This window comes from Pholis gunnellus, assembly GCF_910591455.1.
Source record: "Pholis gunnellus genome assembly, chromosome: 11".
In the NCBI taxonomy this organism is placed as follows: domain Eukaryota; kingdom Metazoa; phylum Chordata; class Actinopteri; order Perciformes; family Pholidae; genus Pholis; species Pholis gunnellus.
The window spans coordinates 1,397,363-1,421,575 of record NC_136538.1 but is presented as its reverse complement, the minus strand read 5'-3'; the positions used below and the strand labels follow the sequence as shown (position 1 = coordinate 1,421,575).

At 41.1% G+C, this 24,213-nt stretch overlaps 1 protein-coding gene across 3 annotated transcripts in view; it reads right to left on the bottom strand.

Annotated features, from left to right (window-relative positions):
- The window catches only part of ltbp1 (latent transforming growth factor beta binding protein 1), a 122,565-nt gene that overhangs the window by 82,089 nt on the left and 16,263 nt on the right, over positions 1 to 24,213 (bottom strand). For all 3 annotated transcript variants that reach the window (XM_079169021.1, XM_079169022.1, XM_079169023.1), the window contains exons 3-5: positions 19,752 to 20,097; positions 10,192 to 10,337; positions 1,116 to 1,283 (exon numbers count right to left, since the gene is read on the bottom strand). In XM_079169021.1, the coding sequence (XP_079025147.1) occupies positions 1,116 to 1,283; positions 10,192 to 10,337; positions 19,752 to 20,097 (660 nt within the window). The remainder of the gene's footprint in view (positions 1 to 1,115; positions 1,284 to 10,191; positions 10,338 to 19,751; positions 20,098 to 24,213) is intronic.

The following is a 24,213-nucleotide window of genomic DNA, read 5'->3' as shown; positions in this document are numbered from 1 at the left end:
AAAAAACTAATCAAATTGAATATTCAAAAGAATAGTTTTGTCCATTTTAGATTCTACAGTGTGACCACCTCCTCAGAGGTACAGATATTTGGTAATTGGTTCATGGCTCAAATTGTCAAATTTGATCTTGAAGCAAAATGTATTTAACTGCTATGAGTAAACCCAGACATAACTACAAATCCATTCCAGTAAACAAAACAAAAAACATCCCTCCCGGTCACCCACAGATACAAGTCTGGTGGTACTCCAGTTTTACTAATTTGTTCAGCTGAGTCAGACAGGAATTCATCTTGTTCCGCTCTTCCCATGTTTCTGCATGTGTCAGAGCTGGAGATCTGTTCCTTGTAAGGACTGAGGCAAGTTCAGACACAGTTTGCCGGGTCTGTGCAATACATTAAAGAACACCCACATCACATGCTCCATTGCACAGAACTTGTTTCATCTTCCCCTGAGGCTGCAATGTTCTTGTATACACTCATTCAAAGTCTGTTAATCTCCTATAGAGGTCAAGATGAGGGCTACTCTCAAATCAAAGAGTTTGTCAGGCAAGAAAATTGAGTTTGTCTCATTTTTTATTTAACACTTTTAGAAATATACATCTCTAAAACAATGCTTGGAAACGGCGATGTTCGTCCACAGCCTGACCCAAAGTCAGATAAGAATGTCAATGTCAATTTAGAGTAATGTTCACCTGTCAGTGAGTAAACTTGTGTAAGTTTATAGTTATATAGATTTTATGTGATAAACATAATAGCAGCACCCTGGGCAGAAGGTCAGATTCTGCAACTAGAGTTATTAGACTTTGAATGAAGTTAGACAATAAACAAGCGTATGCTGCCTCGTGTTTACAGATGACAGTAGATAAAGAAACACATGTAGAATGGAAACAGAAATCTGAGCAGACTCTTCCGATTGGTGGTTGTAAGCAAAATTATTTGCTAGGATTAAGTAAAAGATTTTAATGTCGACAAACGTGTTGTCCATCAACAGGTCCAATATCACAGCCGGTTAGCAGTACCATCCATAGAGAGCAGTGCGTGCGTGCGTGCGTGTGTGTGTGTGAATTGGTGAATACACAGGGTCTCAAAAGCAACACAGAACTGTGGATCACTCACCTACTCTGAAGTTGGGTGCTGTCAGTGTGTCTGTAGCGTGGCCATTCTCACTGATGATGGTGGTGGTGTTTCCCAGCTCGCAGTTGTTATGACATCTGCCTCCTATGCAGGTTAATTTGCAGATGGTTGGTGTGAAGACCACCTTGATCCTTCCTGTATGGTTGCCCACTGCCACCGAGAGCATGGCAGAAACCAAGAGGAGGGGAGGGGAGAGCACACCAACTTTGGTTATTCTTTGATCCATTGGAAAACGTGAAATCACTTTCAAGTTGGAGCTTGTCATAATCAACTGGGGAGGCTCCAGTCAAAACATCAACACAAAATGTACTATATCATTTACAATTTAGAGAAACGTGTGATGTGTCTCCTCCCTGCTCCCTCTCTAACTGTTTCTCCTCCTCTTCCACTGCTCCTAAATCCAGTGGCGCCTCTGAAATGGGAGCAGGAATCAAGAAAAAAAATCTGGGACAGAGAGAAGTCAGCAAACAAAACTCTGGGATGTCTTCCAGTTCTTCATTCTAAGTCTCTGAGAGGTGGATATTGGCATATGAGCATACCAAGCTTTATTCCAAAACAGACAAACAGCAAGCATACCACCTTCCGCTTCTGCGCCTGCTTTCCTTGCTCTCTGGTTTTCTTCTCATTCTATCTTCCTTCTTCGTTTTTACTGTTGATTTTCAGCAAACCTTTGTCAGGAACTTTAACACCTCAAATAAAGAGAAAGTGCTCCAAAGATCCTTTGCTATGAGTTCTCACTGAGATCAGGAAGAATTACTGGAAGACAGCATCTCTGTGTCCCGCTCCACCCTCATAAACCCTCAGTACAGACTGACAGGAGGAAGAGATGAGTGAAGAGATACTGGATCCCATCTCAAAGTATCTGACACATTTAGTCTTCTTCCCTAATGTGCACCAATGTCTTACATACGTCTCCTCAGGTGCCTTTACATTTTCTCCACTAATTCTTTCAACTTGATTTACTTTAAGAAGCTCCAAACCCCTGTCTCCAGTGCTCGGTGCTTTGTTGTGGCTGTCAGCTGTTCACACCAGTACAGAAGTGTGGAGTACGGCCAAGCAGGGCGGAGGAATGTTTTCTAAACCTGAGAGGCAGGAAAAACCACTGGATAAAACACACCAGGCTACCGAAACATTCACTAATAGGTGCAAAAATGGACTGTTAACGAGGGACCTAATATGATGTAGTGGTTACAACCAAACACCAACAGAGGTGGTTTAAGAAATGCCTCCATGTATATGGATGTTCAAGATTTGAAGTCTAAACATGGTTTGCACAATTCCCTTTGATGGGAAGATTATTTCCAAAAGGAACTAGGAAGGAAAAGGCACGGATGGTAACTCTGAATGGGCAAAGCGAGGGCTCTTGCTCCCTTAAAAGAACAGTATGTGAGCCAAATGTAAACAAAAGGTTCCAAATCACAGACCTGGAACCTGCTTACTCACTTCCACAGTCAAAAGTGACATATATTTTCTGTCATACTTAATGAGGAACACAGATTGCTTATTTTCAAACTCTTCAGTTATGTCTGTTACTATAGTTGTTTTCAACATGAAAACCTTACAGCCTTCAACAGCCTCGAGTTTCAAGGTTTAATCAGGTTATCCCTGACCCTGACCCCAACCCAATACTTAACCTTGACTAACAGATTCAATCAGGCCGGAACATTTGGAAAATATGGTTGACACACCAAACTGACTTCAAAGGATAACGACTGGTGGAGGCCTTTCCCTATGTCATCTGTTAAAGATGGATTTTCACAAACTGCTAAGACTACAGCCAATGGCTAGCTGACCACTGACATGCACTTTCTGTTCATTCTGTCCCACTTAAAGCAAATAAGTGGAAAGTTTAAGACTTATAGACTCTGAAGAACATCACCAAAATAAAACAGACATCATTTGTTCATATTCCTGCCTCCTAAAATATAAACGTTTTCTGATGATGTTGTCCTGACAGGAGAGGCACACGGAGCGTCATTGCCTTCCCCACATACGATTCAAATGCCATCTACAGTTAAGGACTGCTTAAGTTTAGAAATCTGAGACCACCGGGTTAAAAAGATTCTCACGCACACTCACACTTACATAAGAAGTTCAGTTTACTGAACCGTTTTAAACTGAAACTCAACTACTACTAAACTAAACTAGTATGTCAAAATGTTATAAAGTGAAAATCACTGCTTCACTAAACTGAACAGCCAGTCAGCTATATCTTTCTCCAACTCCTGAATGGACCAGAAAAACAGCTGCTGATAAGAGCTGATTAGAGCCAAAGGTGCTGGACACACCGCAAAACCTACAGAAAACATACAGCGACTCCTGATGGCTAAAATGTCAGTTCTGTATGTCAGTGCTCTTTGGCGTAACACTGTGAAGTTCCCACAGAATCCAATCACTTTTAATTAATTGTGTTAATTGTTTTCATGGCTGTTTACACCAGTCAGTTTAAATGTGGTTCTCGACAGGTGGTATAGATATCTGCTTCAGGGGAGGAATATGCCTTGAAAATCACTTCAAATTCTCTTCACATGCAAAAGGACAAGAAATGTGTTGTTTTCTAAAAGCTTTTCAAGCACCTCTGTATTTTACGCAATCATAACAATCACACCCAGCCTGTCAAAACTACTTTGATAAGTCTCTGAGCAGTAGGTCCCTGGCCACAGCGATGACAAAATATTTCCAAATCCTCTGAAGCCTTCCTCCCTCCTCCTCACATCTATGCCTTTGTAAGTATGCACACACTGCGGGCAGATTTCTTTGGTTGTGTCAAGCATATGGAAAGGGAGTCAGGAGAGCATCTCAGACACAACACAGACATCAATCAACTTGAAGGACAAAAATGTTGAGGGTGAGATTCGTCCAGGCTGCAGGAAGGCTGGAGCGGCAGGGGAGAGTGTCGTAGGGAGGAATGATAGTGTAAATACTGAAGTCAAGGGGGGTCATTGCTTTTCTTTATTTCTGATGTTCTCTATGTTTTCTTTCTGAGGTTTGTGTGACCTACGTCAGGGAATAAAAATGCACAAGCCTCAGAGGTAAAGCGTACGCAGTACAGACGCTGAAGTCTGTACTGCTATGTTCATACGGTACATATCGCTGTGTATTCGTACACTTTTCATACTGTACATATCTAGTGAATGCAATATTCTTTTCTATATATTCATCTGTACATTACTCTAGACTTAACTGCTTTTTGCACTTTTGGTTAGCAAGTTATGGGCCCAAGGCTTCATTGTGCTAAGGTAACACACTGGAATATCCGATCGAACTGTCAGCAGTCTGTTGCATTGTGGGTAATGTTTGCACCAGGTTATGAAAAGGAAGAGGCATTTACATTTTTGTTATAGATATTTTTGATTGTCCATTGTGAGTCCAACAATGCTATAGAGAATAAATAGAGAATAAGTGGAGTACTCTATCAACACAACCGTGGGTGGTCAATGCTCCAGCAACACTCTCTTTAGAGACCAGTTTCAGTTCCAGGGCTACATCAAGGTGAATGGCATAGAAGGGATTAAGCCCAGCCAGAGGTTTTATCTGAACAAAAGAAAAAATCCTTTTGAGACCCGCTTTTTCTTTTTTTACTCAGAGGTTTATTTCCATGAAACATTAATAAACACTTGTATTTTATGCTACTGCTGGAGTTTTAGAACTAGTAGGTATGTGAACTAGTTGTGCCATTCCATTCTCTGATTGCACACCATCATGGCACTCTTATTCGGTCATTGCGGTGATGGCAAGGTGATCCCCTCTGCCCAAATCTTCAGCCAGGGCAAAGACTATTAACATTTGTCTGAGGGTGTTTTGGCGGTGTGGGAGAGCTGAGGAATAGTTGAGGGGAGACGGGGAATAACTTTCCCAGATGTGGCACCAAAGCCTGTTGCTGACAGTCCGTCTGTCGCGTGAGACAGGGCTGAAAGAAAGGCTGCAAGCTTCCTGTTTTAGAAGAGCAAACGTGTCTGCTACTTTCACAAAGTGTAGCGCTGACTGCATGCTGGGCAAAAAACAGCCGTGGTATTCCCATTAACTTAGGCTCAGAGGCCTTAAGTGCTATTTGAAGGTATACAAATTTGCTGTCAGTGGGGAGGCCCAAATTGACAGTTGCTGTGATATACTTGGCAGGGGTGCAATGTTTAGTTTGGCCCCCATCCTCATCAGATACAGACACACACACCCTCCTCCATCACACAAAGTTATGGATGGCCGTCATGAGTCACGACAGTCCTGTAAACTACCGTGACCCCAGGTCTCTTGACTCCAGGAGTATTTGTTACAGTGTACCAGGCCCCAGGTCCTTATTCTGAATTCCTATCGGAATTTTTATAAAAAATCCTTAAAACAGATAAAGTAATTATTGTAGGTGACTTTAATATTCATGTGGATGTCGAGAATAATAGCCTTAGTACTGCGTTTATCTCATTATTACATTCCATTGGTTTCTGTCAGAGTGTACAGAAACCCACTCACTGTTTTAACCCTCGACCTGGTTCTGACTTATGGTATTAAAATAGAAGATTTAATAGTCTTTCCACAGAACCCTCTTTTATCGGACCATTATCTAATAACTTTTGAATTCCTACTAACGGAGTGTACGCCATTAAGCAAAAGTTACTACACTAGATGTCTATCTGATGGTGCCGTAGCTCAGTTTAAAGAAGTGATTCCGTCTTTATTTAACTCAATACCATGCCTCAATATAACAGAGGACTCCTGTGATAACTTTAGTCCGACCCAGGTTGATGAACTTGTCGATAGTGCTACAAGCTCTCTGAGAATGACACTAGACTCTATTGCTTTCTCTAAAAAAGAAACAAAGGAGGTTTGCTCCATGGTATAACCCTCAAACCCACAAATTAAAGCAAACATCGCGAAAACTTGAAAGAACATGGCGTTCTACTAACTTGGAAGAATCTCAGTTAGTCTGGCGAGACAGTCTTAAGACATATAAGAAGGCCCTCCGTAATGCCAGAGCGGCCTATTACTCATCATTAATAGAGAAAAATAAGAACAAGCCCAGGTTCCTCTTCAGCACTGTAGCCAGGCTGACAGACCTCAGTAGTAATGACTTCATGAACTTCTTTAATGATAAGATTATAACTATTAGAGAGAACATTAATAATCTACAGCCCTCGACTAGTACCGCTCTATCCTCAAATAGAGTAACCTTGGAAACAGCTGTAAACCCTGATATGTGTTTAGATGCTTTATTCCCATCGACCTTCACCAATTAACTTCAACAACTTCTACGTTTAAACCTTCTACCTGTCTCTTAGACCCTATACCGACTAGACTGCTTAAAGAAGTGCTACCATTATTTAGCACGTCTTTACTAGATATGATCAACCTGTCTTTACTAACAGGCCATGTACCGCAGTCCTTCAGAGTAGCTGTAATTAAACCTCTTCTTAAGAAGCCAACTCTCGATCCAGAGGTGTTGGCTAACTACAGACCGATCTCTAACCTTCCCTTCCTCTCTAAGATCCTTGAGAAAGCAGTTGCAAATCAGTTGTGTGACTTTCTACGTAACAATAGTTTATTTGAGTATTTTCAGTCAGGATTTAGAAAGCATCATAGCACAGAGACAGCTCTGGTAAAAATAACTAATGACCTTCTAATTGCATCAAAGGACTCGTCTCTGTTGTTGTCTTGTTAGACCTTAGTGCTGCGTTCGACACCATTGACCATCACATCCTGTTGCAGAGACTAGAACATTATATTGGCATCAAAGGAACCGCACTGAACTGGTTTGGATCCTATTTATCGGATCGATCTCAGTTTGTAAACGATGAAGCCTCGATGATGACCAACGTTAGTTACGGAGTTCCACAAGGTTCTGTGCTTGGACCAATCTTGTTCAACTTATATATGCTTCCTTTAGGCAATATTATCAGAAAACACTATAAACTTTCATTGTTATGCAGATGATACTCAATTATATCAATCGATCAAACCAGATGAAACCAACCAGCTCACTAAACTGCAAGCATGTCTTAAGGACATAAAAACCTGGATGACCTGCAACTTCCTGATGTTAAACTCAGACAAAACTGAAGTTATTCTACTAGGCCCAGAACACCTCTGTCATCAGTTATCTAATGATATAGTTTCTCTAGATGGCATCGCGCTGGCATCCAACATCACCGTAAAGACTCTCGGAGTTACCTTTGATCAGGATTTGTCTTTTAACTCTCAGATAAAACAAACTTCTAGGACTGCCTTTTTTCACCCACGTACTATTTAAAGAATCAGGCACAGCCTGTCTCAAAGCGATGCAGAGAAATGAGTTCATGCATTTGTTACCTCTAGACTAGATTACTGCAATTCCTTATTTTCAGGCTGCTCTGATAAGTCTCTTAAATCTCTCCAGCTGATTCAGAATGCTGCAGCTCATGTACTAACAAGAACTAAGAAAAGAGATCATATTACTCCTGTATTAGCTTTTCTGCACTGGCTCTCTGTAAAATCTAGAATATAATTTAAAATCCTTCTCCTCACCTACAAAGCCTGAACTGGTCAGGCACCATCATATCTTAAGGAGCTTATAGTACCATCGTACCCCACTAGGGAGCTGCGCTCCATTAATTCAGGGTTACTTGTGGTTCCTAGAGTCTTAAAAAGTAGGATGGGAGCCAGAGCCTTCAGTTATCAAGCTCCTCTTTTGTGGACCAGCTTCCCGTTTCAGTCCGGGGGCAGACACACTCACCACATTGAAGAGTAGGCTTAAGACTTTCCTTTTTGATAGTGCTTATATTTAGTGCTGGCTCAGGTTTGCCTTGGACCAGCCCTTAGACAAGCTGGTATAGGCTTAGACTACCGGGGGACTCAGGATACACTGAGCTCCTCTCTCCTCTTCTTCATCTCTGTCTGTATGAATTGATGTCCCATTGGTCCGTGGACCATGGTCTTGCCTCCTACCGTGGTTCTGTCATATGCATTGAATGTGTTATAATTCTGTTATGCTGTTCATTCTGTACACATGACATCTATTGCACTTCTGTCCATCCTGGGAGAGGGAGCCCTCCTCTGTTGTTCTCCCACAGGTCTCTTTCCTGTTCCGATGTGAGGGTTCCGGGACAGAGGATGTCATATGTGTACAGATTGTAAAGCACTCAGAGGCAATTTTGTAATTTGTGATTTTGGGCTATACAAAAATTAATTTAATTTAATTTAATTTAATGGTGAATCCTTTGGTATCTCATTTTTAACCCTCAGACCATCTAAGGCCAGAATCTAGGCCGTGAAGTGTACTTCAAATAAGGCAAGCCTTGAAATGCCCCAAGGCGTACAAAACAGTTATTTCTCTTAAATTTCCCAACAAATGTCATGAATATGAATGATTTGGAAATGTTAGTGGCTGTCTTCTCTCCTCTGTATATGTGTTTGTGCCCCATTTTCCCTCAATGGCAGGTCATTTCTCTGGCATTTTCCAACTGCTAGCTGAAGTTAAACCAAGATTGGGATCATATTTTGAAACTGGGTCTGGGTCACTGTGGCCATGTCTGGGTCTACTAGAGTCTACAGCGCTGTAAAACCAAGCATCAACACTGTCTGCCGACCTCCCATTTAACATCCCCAAGTCGTTCCGCCTGGCTGTGGCCAGAGGCACAACCACTCAAACTGCAGTCTACAGATTCTTTAAAAAATATTGACTTATTCATAGATGCATACTGGCCAGTCTGACGATGGCCTTGAATTTATGACAAACCACAATAACCAACCACGAGCTGGTAAATTACAGCTGTTGTTGATCTGTCAGATATATAAGAGTGTGACCGCCAGCCAAAGTTGGTCCAAAAACCTTTTTTTTCTCTAAATGATTTGGGCAGCTCAGAAATAAATGTGTCTCATAAAAATGTGAATGCCACAAGCCACCATCCATCAAAGGAACCTAAGCCTTACATAGCTGACGGTGTGGTGTATTAGCTGTTTGTCTATAAATACATTGTGCACAGGGAAGTAACAAACTGAAAGTCCCAGGCAGTGGTCTATTCATGCCTTTGAGTGTCAGCAGCCGTTCAGCACTGGCTTCCACTTGAAACTGTGAATGAAAGATAATGTGTCTTCTGTGGGAAGGCTGTTGAGCAGCATAGAGCCTTTAATGGGGGGTAGATAACAGGTATTCAAGCTCCGCTCTCGACAGCCCTCCCCATTCATATCTATCCAGGCCCTTGTTGTTTCAGCAAATTGAGGGGTTCTCCCCCAGATGACACAGTTATTTTATTCCATCTCTCCTATAACTCTCACACTCTGCCTTGGTCTGAAATTGCCCTCACAAAATTAGACTAATAACTCATTTTCGACAGCCCCAAGCAGCAGGCAATGCTTAAGTCTTTATGCCATTACCGCTGGAGCTGCAATTTGAACAAATCCTGTTCCTGCCCAATTGCAAGCTCCATATTCTCTCCACATCCTCACAGTGGTAGAGCAGATGTGTTTTGTGTGCATATGTGTGTGGCATGTGTATATGTGTATAAATTAAGGTTGAAGGTTTTCCCGTGGTTTTAAAAGGATTACTTTCCGGGAATGTATCACATTTTCTCTGGGATTCACAGGAATTCTCACCATAAACAAAGCTTGACTTTGAAAATAGAATTACAAATAGTTATTTATAAAAATTACATCCACATTTTCTGCTGTTATTATTTCATGCTTGTTGATTTTGTGGTAATATTCAAGTAGAGCAACAATCCCTTTCAGAAAGTACTCTTTTTTTTTAGGTGCATAACAATGGTAACCATACAGAATCATGTGTTCATAGACTACTCCATGGAGTTATCAATGACTAGTATAACAGTGTAAAATGTACCTTTTGGTCTTCATAATGTACTCACCAAAGAACAATGTACCCACAATAGGTGACTAGCGATGCAACGTATCATAAAACGGTTTCTTATGATATCTTACAAAAACCTTAACCTTAACCTTAACCTCCAAAAGGATCAGGTCTGATCAAGGTCAAGGTTGATTTTCACACCAGTGACCAAATCTTTGCCTTAGGAACTTGATTAGCATACAGTGTTTAAATGAAAGTAAAAGGTGATCTGTAGGGCGACTTACTCACCATGGATGGGGTTGTGTGCCACTGTCAGGGGGATCGGCCTCTCAGGTTGGGATTGGACATGCGTCTGTGTGGTGTGTGTGTGGTAGTATTTGGGCTTTATAACATACTGATGGCTCTGACCTGGGTGCATTGGCATAGGCCGGATCCTGGAGGGAAAAAAGAACATGATAAGTTGTCAAATAGAATATAAAAAACACAAACAAATTAAATGGTAACACAAGATTAATACACATCAATCATCCTGTTTTACAGTGTCCAGAAACGAGCCTTGGACATTGTTCAGTATCTATGCATAACTTTATGGCTAAGTTGACTGAAGGGGGCAATCTCCCCTACACTTGATGTCTTACAGCAGGTGTTTTTCCTTTGACAGCTGGTATTAACCACCTGCTGTCACAACAGTGACTGTGGTGCAACCAGAAGTTCTTGAAAGTTCCAACACATAGAGAGCAGTGCAGCAGCATCTTTCTGCCCTCTGCGATTCATTGTGGATTTACTCTTTGGAGTGTTTGAGCATTTGCAAGTGCCGGTTTGTAATGCTAAGTGATCTGCTTTAATGAGAGTTTTCATAAAAGACTTCACCTCCTCATGTGTTCTCAATGGTATCATATTGTGATGAAATGTAATCTTGATGTATCGTGATACACAATTATGTCTTTAAATTGATTATAACAAGCACATACTAACCCACATTTCTCTTCACAGAAAATCTGAATTGATAAGAATTCTGCTCATGGTAATACGACAGTGTAGTTAAATCAAATAGCTGTCTTAATCTGATGAATCTGTATTTTGCCGACATACAAACATAGTCAATGTATAGCTGGAAATATTTTATTTATTGAATTACCAGAAAATATGCCATATTGGATTTGATCAAGATATGAACGACTGACTGACATCAAGATAGAAGATTTCGGTCGTATCAACCAGCCTTAATTCATACCAGCCTCAGCTGTATGTTGTGTTTAGTGCTGAGCAGCAAATGTTGGCATGCTAACATGCTTAGCTAAGCATGATCATGAACATGGTCAATATTATGCCTGCTTAATTTCCGTTGTGTAGTGTAGTGTACTGTGTTAGCCAGCTATTAGCTATTACCGCTGTGCCCTGCAGCACACTTCTGACGATGCCATTATCAGATATTCAGCTTTTATAAATAGTTTTAGGGTATCTGTGTCTACCAAAAATGACAACCCAACACTGATATCTTGTGGTTATAAAGTATAATGCTAGTTCCACAGCCAGTACAATAGCTACATCAGTACTTAAGCATGGAGATAGGTTTCACATGTAGCAACTGTATTGTACAGTAGGTGAGTGGCCAAGATGAGAGGTAAAAAGCAATCCATTGATATTGAATGTAAGATATTTAACAAGTCATGAACTATTTTTTTACTAAAGACATCGTTAAGTTGTCTGTTTATTCTGCAAGTCGCTGTATTCAAGGATTACAATTTGAGCCGTCACCACGAGTTACAGAACCGAGTTGAACAGAGGCTAGCCCCGCCATTACATCATGACTTCCACTCTCTATTGAACTGTATTGTAACTACAATGAATCCAAAGAGAATGCAGCCACTCTTCTTCATGAGTAGAAGTAAACTAAAAACTTTTAACAGTCATCTTAGAAATACAGCCTTGCTGGTGCTGTTTTTTTAATGTGTGGATACCATTATATTACCTAAATTAGTTTTTGTTTTTTTATTGTAACCAAGATATTTATGAAGAGGATCATTTAACTGTCCTATTAAAATAATTATATTTATCTTGCTCTAACAGTTCCTAAACTACCTCAAATATATCTTTTACATTTCTGTACTACAATTTCTTCGGACATATCCGCCAACATTATACAACTTCGTTCAGAACATTTTGTGTGTCCAAACAAGTGCAACACTATGAATGCTTTCGAAGACAGACTGTCAAAAAGGACAGTAGGCCCTTGAGTGTGGACACAGTTTAAGACATAGTCGGACAACTATTCATACAGACTACACCTGCTTTGAGTGATGGTTTATTTGAATGGTATAATGCAGGGTAAGTCGCTCCAGTCCACGTGGAGGTAACTTTACAGGACCAAAACTTATGGGAGAAGCTAAAAAATGACTGCACTCGACATATTGCCAGATGGGACTGTTTGTGTATTATTTTCATGTGCATAGCAATAATAGTGATCTATTTGAGCCCACAGACTCTTGCATTGGCTTGTGGTACAAATAAAAGTAAGCTTGAATATATGTACATGTGTGCTCATCTGTATCTGGTCAGCTGTTAGTAATTGGAACCACCAGGCATCTTCTACATCCTCTAATATTAAAAGTAGTGGTGTAAATGCCTGCGGTCTGCTTGGAGATATACCGTGTTTACTTCCTTTATCTTTTCAATTAGGTCAATAAACTTTATACAGTCAGCCCTGTTTACTACAGACTGAATGCCAGAACATCACTCAGCCAAATGGGGCATGTACTCTGAGTTGCAATCATGCAGTCTGACATTGGTGGAGATAAGCGGCTTATCTCAACTCAATTAAAGAGATAAATTCCTCACCAACAGATAGAGGGGAAGGCTATGGAAATGAATGCACAGGATTCTCTGGTGTTAAAATGGGAGGAAAATGGGAATAATATGTTGTCAACATGGATCCATCCATCAAGCACATAAGGGGAACCTGTCCTGTCTGGGGTTCTCAAAATCTGAGAGCCATCACAAACCCAAGTCAGGCCAGTATGAATTATAGGCAGCAGTAGCTCAGTTTCTGGGGAGGGTCGCTGGATCAAGTCCCTGGACGGACCAAGTATGGAATGTAGTATTGTAGATGGAGAGGGGTCTGTTCAACTCCTAGGCAAGCCTGAGGTGCCCTTGAGCAAGGCACCAAATCCCCCAAATTGCTCCCCAGGCACCGTTTAGTAGCTGAAGTAACTACTATGCACTGCTCCTAATACTAGGATGAGATGAATGCAAAATGTGACTATGCTGTGCTGTGTATGATCGTAATAGACAATAAAAGTAGATATACAGTCTTACTTTGTCCTGGTAGGGTCCTAGGGTGGTTTGCCACAGGTCTGAAGTTAGTGGGTTAATCTGTTTTATACCAAAGTGGATCCAAGCAAATACAGAAAAAAGTCAATGGAAGCAAGTCTGTTTCTATTGACTTCTTTCTGTATTTGGGTCTTTTGAGGTAAATCACATTTTTGATTGGCTTTAATTATCCTCTGGTCTATTTCAAGCCTGTTCTCATACCTATTATTTCTGGATAGGCCCCTATTGGGTACAACTATTGGATAGATTCCAATGAAAGGTCCCTAGAGGATGATGTAAATAACGTTGGTGACTTATCTCATTTTATCTCATCTTACACACATTATGTGAGAGCCTCCACATGTATTTTCTGAGTGCTTGACAGAGGATTTTGTTTTCCTTTCCGTAAATAAAAACATTTCCACTATAAATTGTTGCAGAAAAATTAAATCAAAATTTCTGATGTACTATGTTCTATGTAGGCGCATCTTGCTATCTGAATCATGCGCCCTTTAAATAGCAGTAAAATACTTTCACCATTTACTCAACGGTGCACTCGCTTTGTGCTGCCTCAAGATAACAACGCTCATTTTAAGATCAACAGGCGAGTGGGCGTATAGATGGGCACATGTACATTTGCTACTTACACAACTTGGCCGCTGGGCGTAAAAACTGCGAAGGGTTAAACTAGCAAATTTCCTCTTTGTGCTACTATCCTTCCACTGCAGCTCAACAAGAAACACTGCCCAGGACTGCTGAAGCCTCATAATAACTTTACAATATTTGTGCACAGAAAGAGATCAGTAGGAATGATTATTAGGTTCAATGTGCACACAGGTACCTGACTATTGTTTTAAGGCACAATATCTTTTAATATTTTTTATTATGAGCATGTTAACATGCTAATGTGAACCTTTTGCTCTCAGCCTATTGTTTGCAAAAACTATACTGTATATGGGAAATAAAACTAGCCACAACTTCATGACAATCATGATTAGTTTATTTCTTAGTGTACAAGTGCAAAATTCCTCTTGATGGTGACTCTAAAACATAAGGTTACATAATCATAATCATATAAAGGTTTTAACACGATGGAAAAGAGATATGGCCTTCTCAAGGTTGTCCAATGAAGGATACAAGGAGAGTGCAAGCCCACAGAAAGGAGATGATAAACATGGAGGCAAAGGTCATTTGTCAACCGGGAATATTTTCATCTCATTCATGTGATAGTCCCCCTGCCACAGTATAAATAAACAGAAAACGATAGCCTTGTAAATAGCTCTGCTATGATCCTGTAATGTCATAAATAGATCTTCTGTTTAGGTTATGCAACTATGTATAGGGTATGCCTGTCTCCTTTATGATATACAGTAATGTGTTTACATGCATCATTTTATCATGTAAGATAATCATTTCTGAAACATAGTCATAAAACCATCCTCTGGTAAAACCTTCTGGACACTCTTTTAGGATTATTAGTGAATTTGTATTCACATGGTGGACATGATATGTGTAAACATGCGTGCAACGCAAGTGTACACACACACACTGGTATCTAGTGTTATTGGGGGTAGGGGTGGTAGAATCTATATTCAGAAAGGCAAAGGGAGCATGGATTTTGATTTTTTTATCACCACTGTTTACAGCCTAGAGGAATTCATCCAATTTCTTTCATTTGTGCTACGTGACCACAGCAACAATTGTGCACTTCACATGGGATTCTGATTACATCATACTTTTTAAGGACATTTTCTTTGGGTCCCTTATTTATTTATTTACTTGTTTAAGCAATAGTTTCATGCTGGTCCACTTACAGGGGGGCAGGGAAGAAGACAACCGCTAGCAAATAAACAAGAATGTAAAATGCGGAAAAACAATAATTTCGAATCCCTGTGTGGGTCAAACATTCTCCTCCTCCGCTCCTGTAACACTAGATGTCGTTGCCTATTACCTTCTAAACTAAGGCCAAAGACCTTCCGGCTTGTCAGATTATCCGGCCAAAATCAAAACATGGCGTCTCACAAGCAAGGGGCCGTATACTGTAGAGCCACGCAACGTGATCCTGACTCATTCCTGCCGACACATGATGGATGTATGTAGCAGTGTAGAGCCCAGGACTTACGATGAGGTGAGAAACGTGTCAAAACATCTAGACCCTTCCAGACACAATTTACGATTACATCACACATGGGAACTAGTTTCACGTGTTTTGCAGACACGGTCAATGCACGAGAGCTGTACAAGCAGTAACATTGCAGAGTTACTGAACCTGGAGGAATGGGATATAAATGGGAAGGACCCAGCCATAGTGACAGACAACCTTACCTCAGGCACTTTATTTCATATGATGTTTATGGCATCAATATAATATGTATTTCAAATGAAGTTGTGGCAAGTGCATTTTAGTAAAAAAGTGTTCAGTGACACAATGAGAATACAATATGCAATTTATTTTCATACTATATAATATATTTTTAAGGCAAGTGCATTTCAGTTCAGTGTGTTTACTGCTGAGTGACTATACTGTGCGATATATCATGATATATTGTATTGTGGTACGTGTATCACAATACAATATCATCTTATTGTGAGATGCTTGCCAAAACACAGCCCTTCTTCAGACCAACTGACACTTTCACATATGCACAGTACTCCTCAAAACCTGGAAACACACTTTGATGTGTAAAATCAGAGTTCGAACAGGCATTAGATTGATTTTGTCTCATATCATCCTCAGGGATAAAGCAAATACATGTGGTTTGAAAAGCACTGGACTATTTCTTTCAGAGGATGACGACTTTGAGTTAGTTAACATCAGAGTAGAAGTACTACATACCAAAAACAAGCTAAGAAATAGTGTGTGTTCCTCTATGATGAGAGGTTAATTTCTTACCATATTATTATAATGATGATTCATGTGTTTTTTGCTGTATCCTATTACTGTTTCCTGTTGCAGTGACACAAAATCTTAAAATAAAGATGTTTTTTTTGGGTCTTGTGTTTCATCTTTGAACTACAGGGTGTTATAACAGCCTCTCATCTTTACCTGCATGTTAAGTCTCCTGTCATTTCCGACCCTACAACTCCCTCCTGACCTGTAATAACTCCTGTTCCCGCCAATGCCCATCACCTGACGGCCCCACCCACCTGCTCACCTGTTCCCATTTCTGGCCCATTTCCACCTGTTCCCTTTCAGATCATCTGTGTGCTGCATGATATTCTGCCTGTGCCTTGGACTTTTGCCTTTTTGCCTTTCTCTGTTTGCCGGCCTCGTTTCCATGCCTGCTTTTTGACTCCCTATCTACTGGGTTTTGGATTCATGCTTTTGGGTCCTAATCATTATACTGCTTGCTGTCTACCTTCACCACTTTGTCTGTCTACATATTGTACAGGTCAAACTGCACTAAGTTATTCATATCTAAATGCAGAAATAAACATGTTGATACAGTGGAGTTAATGGAGAATTGCGTATGTGTTTTTCTCAAACAAAAAGCCAAAAAAGTAAGTGATTTCAGTATTTGTTGGACACAAAATGTTATGCTACCAGATCAACTATTTCTAGATGCTTAGTCCTAAATTTGGCCACGAAGAGCTTCAAACCTGAGCTGTAAGACAGACAGAATAGTGACAGCCAAAGAGAAGTTATAAACATAAGATCTCATTCCAGTCTCAACAAAATAGCTAGCATGACCGCCTGGTTGGCAATGACTGAGCCATCAAATAAAAAAAGTAAGAGAAGAGTTTGGAGAGTGTCCAATGACTGGTTACAAGAGCCTGCTAGTCCTAAATATCAGGGAGAAGATTCCACTCATTTCTACATAAACAGATCGGTGAGTCAGGGTTGAGGGAGTGAAGAGTGTGTGTGTGTGTGTGTGTGTGTGTGTGTGTGTGTGTGTGTGTGTGTGTGTGTGTGTGTGTGTGTGTGTGTGTGTGTGTGTGTGTGTGTCGGGGGCTGAATCTCTTCAGTTTCGGCCTTCACTGCTCTGGCCACAATCACAATCCACCGACTTCTAAACTCAAGTCGTCCAAGTATTCTTCCCCACGAGAGCTGACATACTCTGTCTACCGTAATGAACCCACTGAACCTCACCAGAGCCCACTCACAAACTATCAATATCCTAACTGAGGCAGGCGGACTCCTGGGAGGGAAATGAAGAATATCTCTGGAGTGTATGCTTTGTTCTGGGTAACAGGCTGACCGACTGGTTGATTGAGGGGATCAGAGAGACTCTCTAATGGCTCTTACAGTGTTTAAGCACCATTAAAGAGTTTCCCCCTAGCCACTAGCTATAGCTCTTTACGTAGGCTCTTGATGTGGAATATCGAATATATCCAGTGTATTCTGGGTCTGCCACATTGTCTCCTCCCTGTTTGACCTGCCCTTCAAATCTCCAGAGGGAGGGTTCCAGGGGGCATCTGATGCAGCACAACTGGCTCCTTACAATCTGAGAGATCAACAGTTCTACTCTGAGCTCCTTCACCTGTCTCTCAGGGTGAATCCCCGACTTCCTACAAAGGAAACTCATTTTGGTCACTTGAATGATGTGATGATGCATGATGTGCAAAGCTCATTACAATAATTATAAGGGTAGAGTTGGAATATAGACTGACTTAAGATACTTTGATGATTATTATTATTCTGACAACGTGAAGTTAGCAAAAACCAGGGGCCATAGTCACATGGATTCCCGGGGCTAGATTGGGCGACATTGAATCATATTTCAAACTGAATACAATAAGATTGTAATTCACGTCGGCGGCAATGACACCCGATTACGCCATTTGGGGTCACTAAAGTTAATGTGGTGTGTACGTACGCAAAGACAATGTCTCTGGCCCCCTTCCAAACCTGACCAGTGATGACATGTTTAGCCACATGTCATCATTCTGCCGCTGGCTGTCAAGGTGGTGTCCAGCAAACAATGTGGGCTTCATAGATAATTGGCAGAATTTCTGGGTAAAAGCTGGTCTGATTAGGAGTGACGGCATTTATCCCACTTTGGATGGAGCGGATCTCATATCTGACCCAGTATATTAGTGGACCTAATCCATGACAACCCAGGGTTGAGACTAGGAAGCAGAGTTGCAGTCTTACAAACTTCTCTGCACTTCCACGAGAGCAGTTACCCACCCAAAACCCCATAGTGACTGTGTCTACCTCACTGCCACTTAAATTAATGAAATCAAAAGTCAACAGAGGAGGAATTGTAGAAAATAACCAAATAATAAATAACACCACCAATGCAACAGTGCAACAAAGTAGGAAAATTAAATATGGATCTGAAATATCAGATCTCTGTCATCTAAAGCTGTATTAGTAAATGATTTAGACAATATCAGATAATTGGGGCGACTGTGGCTCAGTGGTAGAGCAGGGCTGTCCTTCAATCAGAGGATCGGCGGTTCGATCCCTTAGCTCGCCACTCCGTGTCAATATGTCATTGTGCAAGACACTGTCATATGTTGCGTGAATGATTAGATAGTCCTGATGGGCAGGTGGCACCTTGCATAGTAGCCCCTGCTATCAGTGTATGAATGGGTGAATGATGAGATGTAGTGTAAAAGTGCTTTGAGTGGAAGACTAGAAAAGTGCTATACAAGAACAGACCATTTACCAAATAACACGGACGCTCCGTAGTCTGAACCAAGACGGCAAAGTCTCGTTCTTACCTTTCACAATAAAAGCCCTTGACAAATACATTGTATCCCTGCTTACCAGAGGGAACTTAAATTCACTCAATTCCTAGCATTTTGCTCAGAGGCAACTCAATAAAATATCTTACACTGGGGTTTTACACTGGACATTTTGAAAAAGGCCCATGGAGATATATTACCATTGTGTCAAACATCTTGGGCAGTTTGGATTTCTTCTTCTTCTTTTAATTTCTTAATATTTGCATATAGAGCAGTGAAATGAGATCTGATCACAAGTGGTCAATCTTGTGGAGAGGCAATCTGATTCCAGGTGTGAACTGTCGTATTTAAAGCTGTCCACTTGTGATCGGATCACCCAAGACATCTGTTAATCCCACGTGTAAACATGGTTAAAGAGTCAGCGTGCTGCTAAAAAAACTGCCTGTGTGATTATCAACAGATGAAGCCTCGTACCAGGTTAGGGTAATGTTAGACACCATATACCATAGAAGGTGGACGCAAAAACATGCTCTCTCAATAGAGATAATTAGACAAAATGGGAGGCCGAAAGGTCAGCGATATGAGCTTGTAGCAGAAAGGGTCACAGGTGTAAATCTCCTGGAAAAATGTGGAAAAGTAAAGTAGACGTATCTGGATGTTCATGTAATAAAAAGTTTTACAAATTACAGTTTTTTCATCTTGTGTTTAAAAGGTTAATCTTTGACTTTACCATGCCCAGGGTTATTCGTAGCAGAATGTGTGGGCAGCTCGGCAGTGGAAGACAGAGAGTGCTTCTAGTGACCTTCTGCCAGAGTCAGTTAGTGAAACTACATTCATTTGAAGTTGGTGAAATACAGCATGGAGCTCAGCCAATTTTTTCTGAACAAATAAAGCGTGGTACTTACTGTTGTTGGATGTGCTGTTGGATGTAATGTGGTCTTACAAGCTGGGGGGCCGCCTTGACACTTAGTTTCATCTGGGCCATGTTGGATGGAGGGGGGGCAGAGTTATAACCATTGGGAGGAACTTGCTGAGGTATGGGCCGCTGGGGTACCATATTGTGTCCGTTGGTGTGTCCATTTGAGTTACCGGCGGTGTGCCCGTTGGTGGGCCCATTCCCGGGCAGGGCTGGAAAGGGGTGTGTGGCCACCTTCTTCTGTTCGCATGCCGTCCCCTTTGAGCCAGGATTGCAGACACATAGCTGAGGCCTAAGGCACATTCCTCCATTCTGGCATTGAGGGATGCAATTGGCTATAACACAAAACCCACACAGAGCAGAGACAGAGGAAGAAGAGAAAGAGGGGAAGGAGAAACAGATGGAGAATGAACATGAGTGATGACAGTGACTTGACGTTTTATGATTTTAAATGCACTTTGCACTTCATTCATTTGTGCATTGTAGGGTATTTACGATTAGAGTAGAAGGATTAAATTCAGTTCTTTAAGGTTCTTTCACACCTTACAAACAAACTGGTGTTGTAAATTGAACTTGTTTGGACTGAAGCAGTGGGTTAGAGAGATGTGTTGTACTTGTGTCTTCATATGTGTATTTTGGCAGTTCCTCAATTAAAAGTGAGGTAAACATAATAGCCACAAAGTAGATATCCCAGCCCCCCACCCCAGCCTTCTTTTTTTGTTCTGTTTCTACCAAGTCAACATTGTTCATGACATATTGAGTCCAATTGCAGTCATGACTTATAATGTTCACAATCGTGCGTTAAATCGGGATTTTGCGAGTAAGGGAGCCCATGTCCAATGAGGTCTGGGATTTGGGTATGGGATGGGTGGATTCCAGACCACACTGTAGGGTTATTTCTTCAGCGGAAAGTAATTCCAATGAAAACTGTAAGACATTGTGTTGTGTGGATGTGGATTGTCTCGAGTAACAAGGGCAGTGTTTCTGGAAAGAGTTGTTGCTGTTGAATATCATAAATGTATTTTTTCAATGCTGGACAACAAACTAAATTCCATTTACCTCCATTGTATTCTAAAATTGAATCTATATAAATGGCCAGATACCACACCAGATGCGAGAAGTTTTTTTATTTTAGTATATTTATTAATTTATTGGTAATATGGGTGAAGCAAATACAAAAACATTCACCTACAAAATGCACTGTGAAGTCCGAAAAAAGGCTTAATACAGCACCACAAATATACAGGCCTATACCCAAATACACGGCCAGTGACTTACAACTTTCTTTTGTTTCTTGTTTTTTTGTGTTTATTTCATAGTTCATGAAAAAACTAAATTCCTGTGCATGCTTACAAAAGACAGATCTTTGAACTGAACTGACTGCATCTAAAGTAACTTATAGGCTGAGTACAATAAAACTGTAACACTAGTGTTTTCATTATAAGGCATCGTTCTGTTGCATTGTTTTTTATTTATTTGGTTCATGCTTGCAATGTCAATTGGGCTGTCCCAAATACCGTTTTGCTGGGGCTCTGGAGCTTTGATAGCAATCATATTATATATGTATATCATATTCTGAGCATCAGCCCAGAGTAAGGGGGGGGCTCAACCTGCCGCGATCAGAGGAGAGCTTTAACCTCTTGGCAGTAAGCAGCATGGACTCTTGTCGTTAAAGCAGTACATTTCCTGTGTCACAACTGAACATGTTATTGTATTTAAGCAGCAAAACTGAAAACTCCCTGTTATGTGCACTTAACACGCCAGAGGGAAAATGATAGATTCTCTACAGGACATATATTTGGACTTAAATATATGATGCTGAAAATAAAAATGTACTGACAGTGATGGTAGTTGTGACAGGCATTTTGTTCCCAATAATTTCACTCATTTTCAATTTCAGACAGGTATTTAGCACAGGTAGCTGGTTAGCTGTCCAGTGAAGCCTAAATGAGAGACAGAGTAGTTCATCTCCCATTAAACTTTTAAGCCCATTATATTATTGTTTTAAGCATATCACTTTTGGAGATCCTAATAACGACCTCTGGGTTCCATCTAAAATCAAACTTTGTCAGTGTCAGGGGTGAGGATGAGGGAATCTTCATGCATAAACCAAAAAAGAACTGAAACTGTTGCTTCAACAGACGGGCATTGAGACAGGATAATCAGTGATTAAGGCTGGGAGCACACAGTTATAGTATAACGTTCAGCAGTCAACATTTTGACATAAAGCAGTGGTGGTGTAGCCGTTTAAATTGCCTGAGCCCAGTTAATAGCTGTTTCTCATAGGATGGACAGTTCCTGGGCATTGCTTGTGTTTAGCATTAGCACATCATTCAGGTTTTCCTTATGTTTACAACTCTTGGTTCATTTGTAAATAGACAGTGTGAACACAAAGCAGACACCAACAAAAAGGCAACCATTTTTTTGTTCTATGGTCTGGACCCAACTACAGTTGTGAAAGCCATCAAATTTCAGCACTAACCTTATATTGTATGTTCACACACATACACACACCACACACACACACTCACATATGTGAAAACACAATGTTGCATCCTAAATGTCACATGTGTGATGTCATCTCAGCTGGCAGCAATTTTCATCTCATTATCTATGAAGCTGGTTATAGAGGATCTTTTTACTTGTGCCTTTATTAGCCTCATCTAATTGGTCAGTCCTGTCAGATACAACACAACAAATGGTGAATGGACCGTACTTGTATGGCGCTTTTCTAGTCTTCCGACCACTCAAAGCGCTTTAACACTACATGTTCATTCACACCCATTCATACGATGATGGCAGGGGCTACCATGCATGTGCCACCTGCCCATCAGGACTAACTAACATTCATACAACATTCACACACCATAGGCACAGCTACCGGACTAACTTGGGGTTAAGTGTTATGCCCGAGGACACAATCGACATGTACATGTTCAACCAGAGGATCGACCCGCCGATCCTCTGGTTGAAGGACGACCCTGCTCTACCACTGAGCCACAGTCGCTCTTTAACAACAGCACCACTGGGCTCTAAAACCATTAGCATTAGCAGAATTTCGGGGGCAGGACCACACCTCTGCCATGCCTCTTACGGCATCTCCTATAAATACCAAACTTACCCACTCCTGTTCACTCTCATGTTCTTTACCAGAACTGAGAGCATGCAACACTGTTATAATAATCGAAAGAACTGATCTACTAACGTCAACGGTATCCATTTTAAGCCCTAACTAAATATCTCTTTCTGAGGAAGACATCTTTGGACAGTATCAAAATGACCAAGTCAAAAGTTCCCAGCAATCGCAAGCAGGCCCAGCTACTGAATCTGAAAATTCCTACGCCACCTCCGTGCTCGAGACATTGTTTTATACCATCCAAAACTCATGGAAGCAAGTGAGTCCAGCAAGTCCTTACAAAGTATCTTCAATGGTCCATATCCCGCCCAGCTTATCTCTCTTCAACTTAAAAAACTACTACTGTTCAATCTACGAATCCTCCGCATCTCCCAGTCCACCTCCCCCATCAGAGACAAGAGGACGAGTCCATTCAAGGACAGCCTAAAGCCGACGCAGTTCCCCGACCCCAATGTCTCCAAGAAAAACGCCAGGCGTCCGCCATTGACCCAACTATTCCAGCCTCACTACACGCACAGTCACAGCGTCACCATGCACCCCCGACTTACCCAGGCCATAGCGCTCATCACGGATATTCTCCGATGAGGCTGTGTATAAAATACTATACAGGAAATAAAAAAAGGTATATGGAACCCAGCGCTGCCATAACTGACTCAGTAGCATTAGAAGTGGTCACTAAAATGTCAAACATTGCTGAAATTGAAATTGCTAATTCAGAAAATTTTAAATGAGAAACTCATTCAGCCCTAATATGCACAATGATTTACTTAATGCAGTTTTGAGCATATGTGCACAGAGCTCCATTCTCCCCAAGCAGATGATAGGGGCATCCATTTATCAACTTTAAAGCCTGTCTCATAGACAACACAGCCATGTACATGCATGCTTAGATACGTTTGGATAAAACCATACAGAGGATGTTGATTGCAGATAACACACACATCCGGACTGTTCTCTGACTATACTCATTCCTCAACATAAAAACATTGTTATCTTAATAGTAATCTCACTAATATAATAAATACTGAACCCAAGTCCTAACATGTTGAGGTAGTGAGGTTTGATTCGAACGCTCTGCTGAAAGCATTTCACTCTATCTGTGTGTGTGTGTGTGTGTGTGTGTGTGTGTGTGTGTGTGTGTGTGTGTGTGTGTGTGTGTGTGTGTGTGTGTGTGTGCGTGTGCATGCATGCGTGTGTGTGTAAAGCTAGCAGGAGAAATGACTCAGAAAGAGGCCCTCTCTTACTCCCAAGAGTCCCTCAGGGTGTGTCACCTTCTCCCTAGGCTTGTTAGTCTAATTAGTGGCTTTGAGATTTG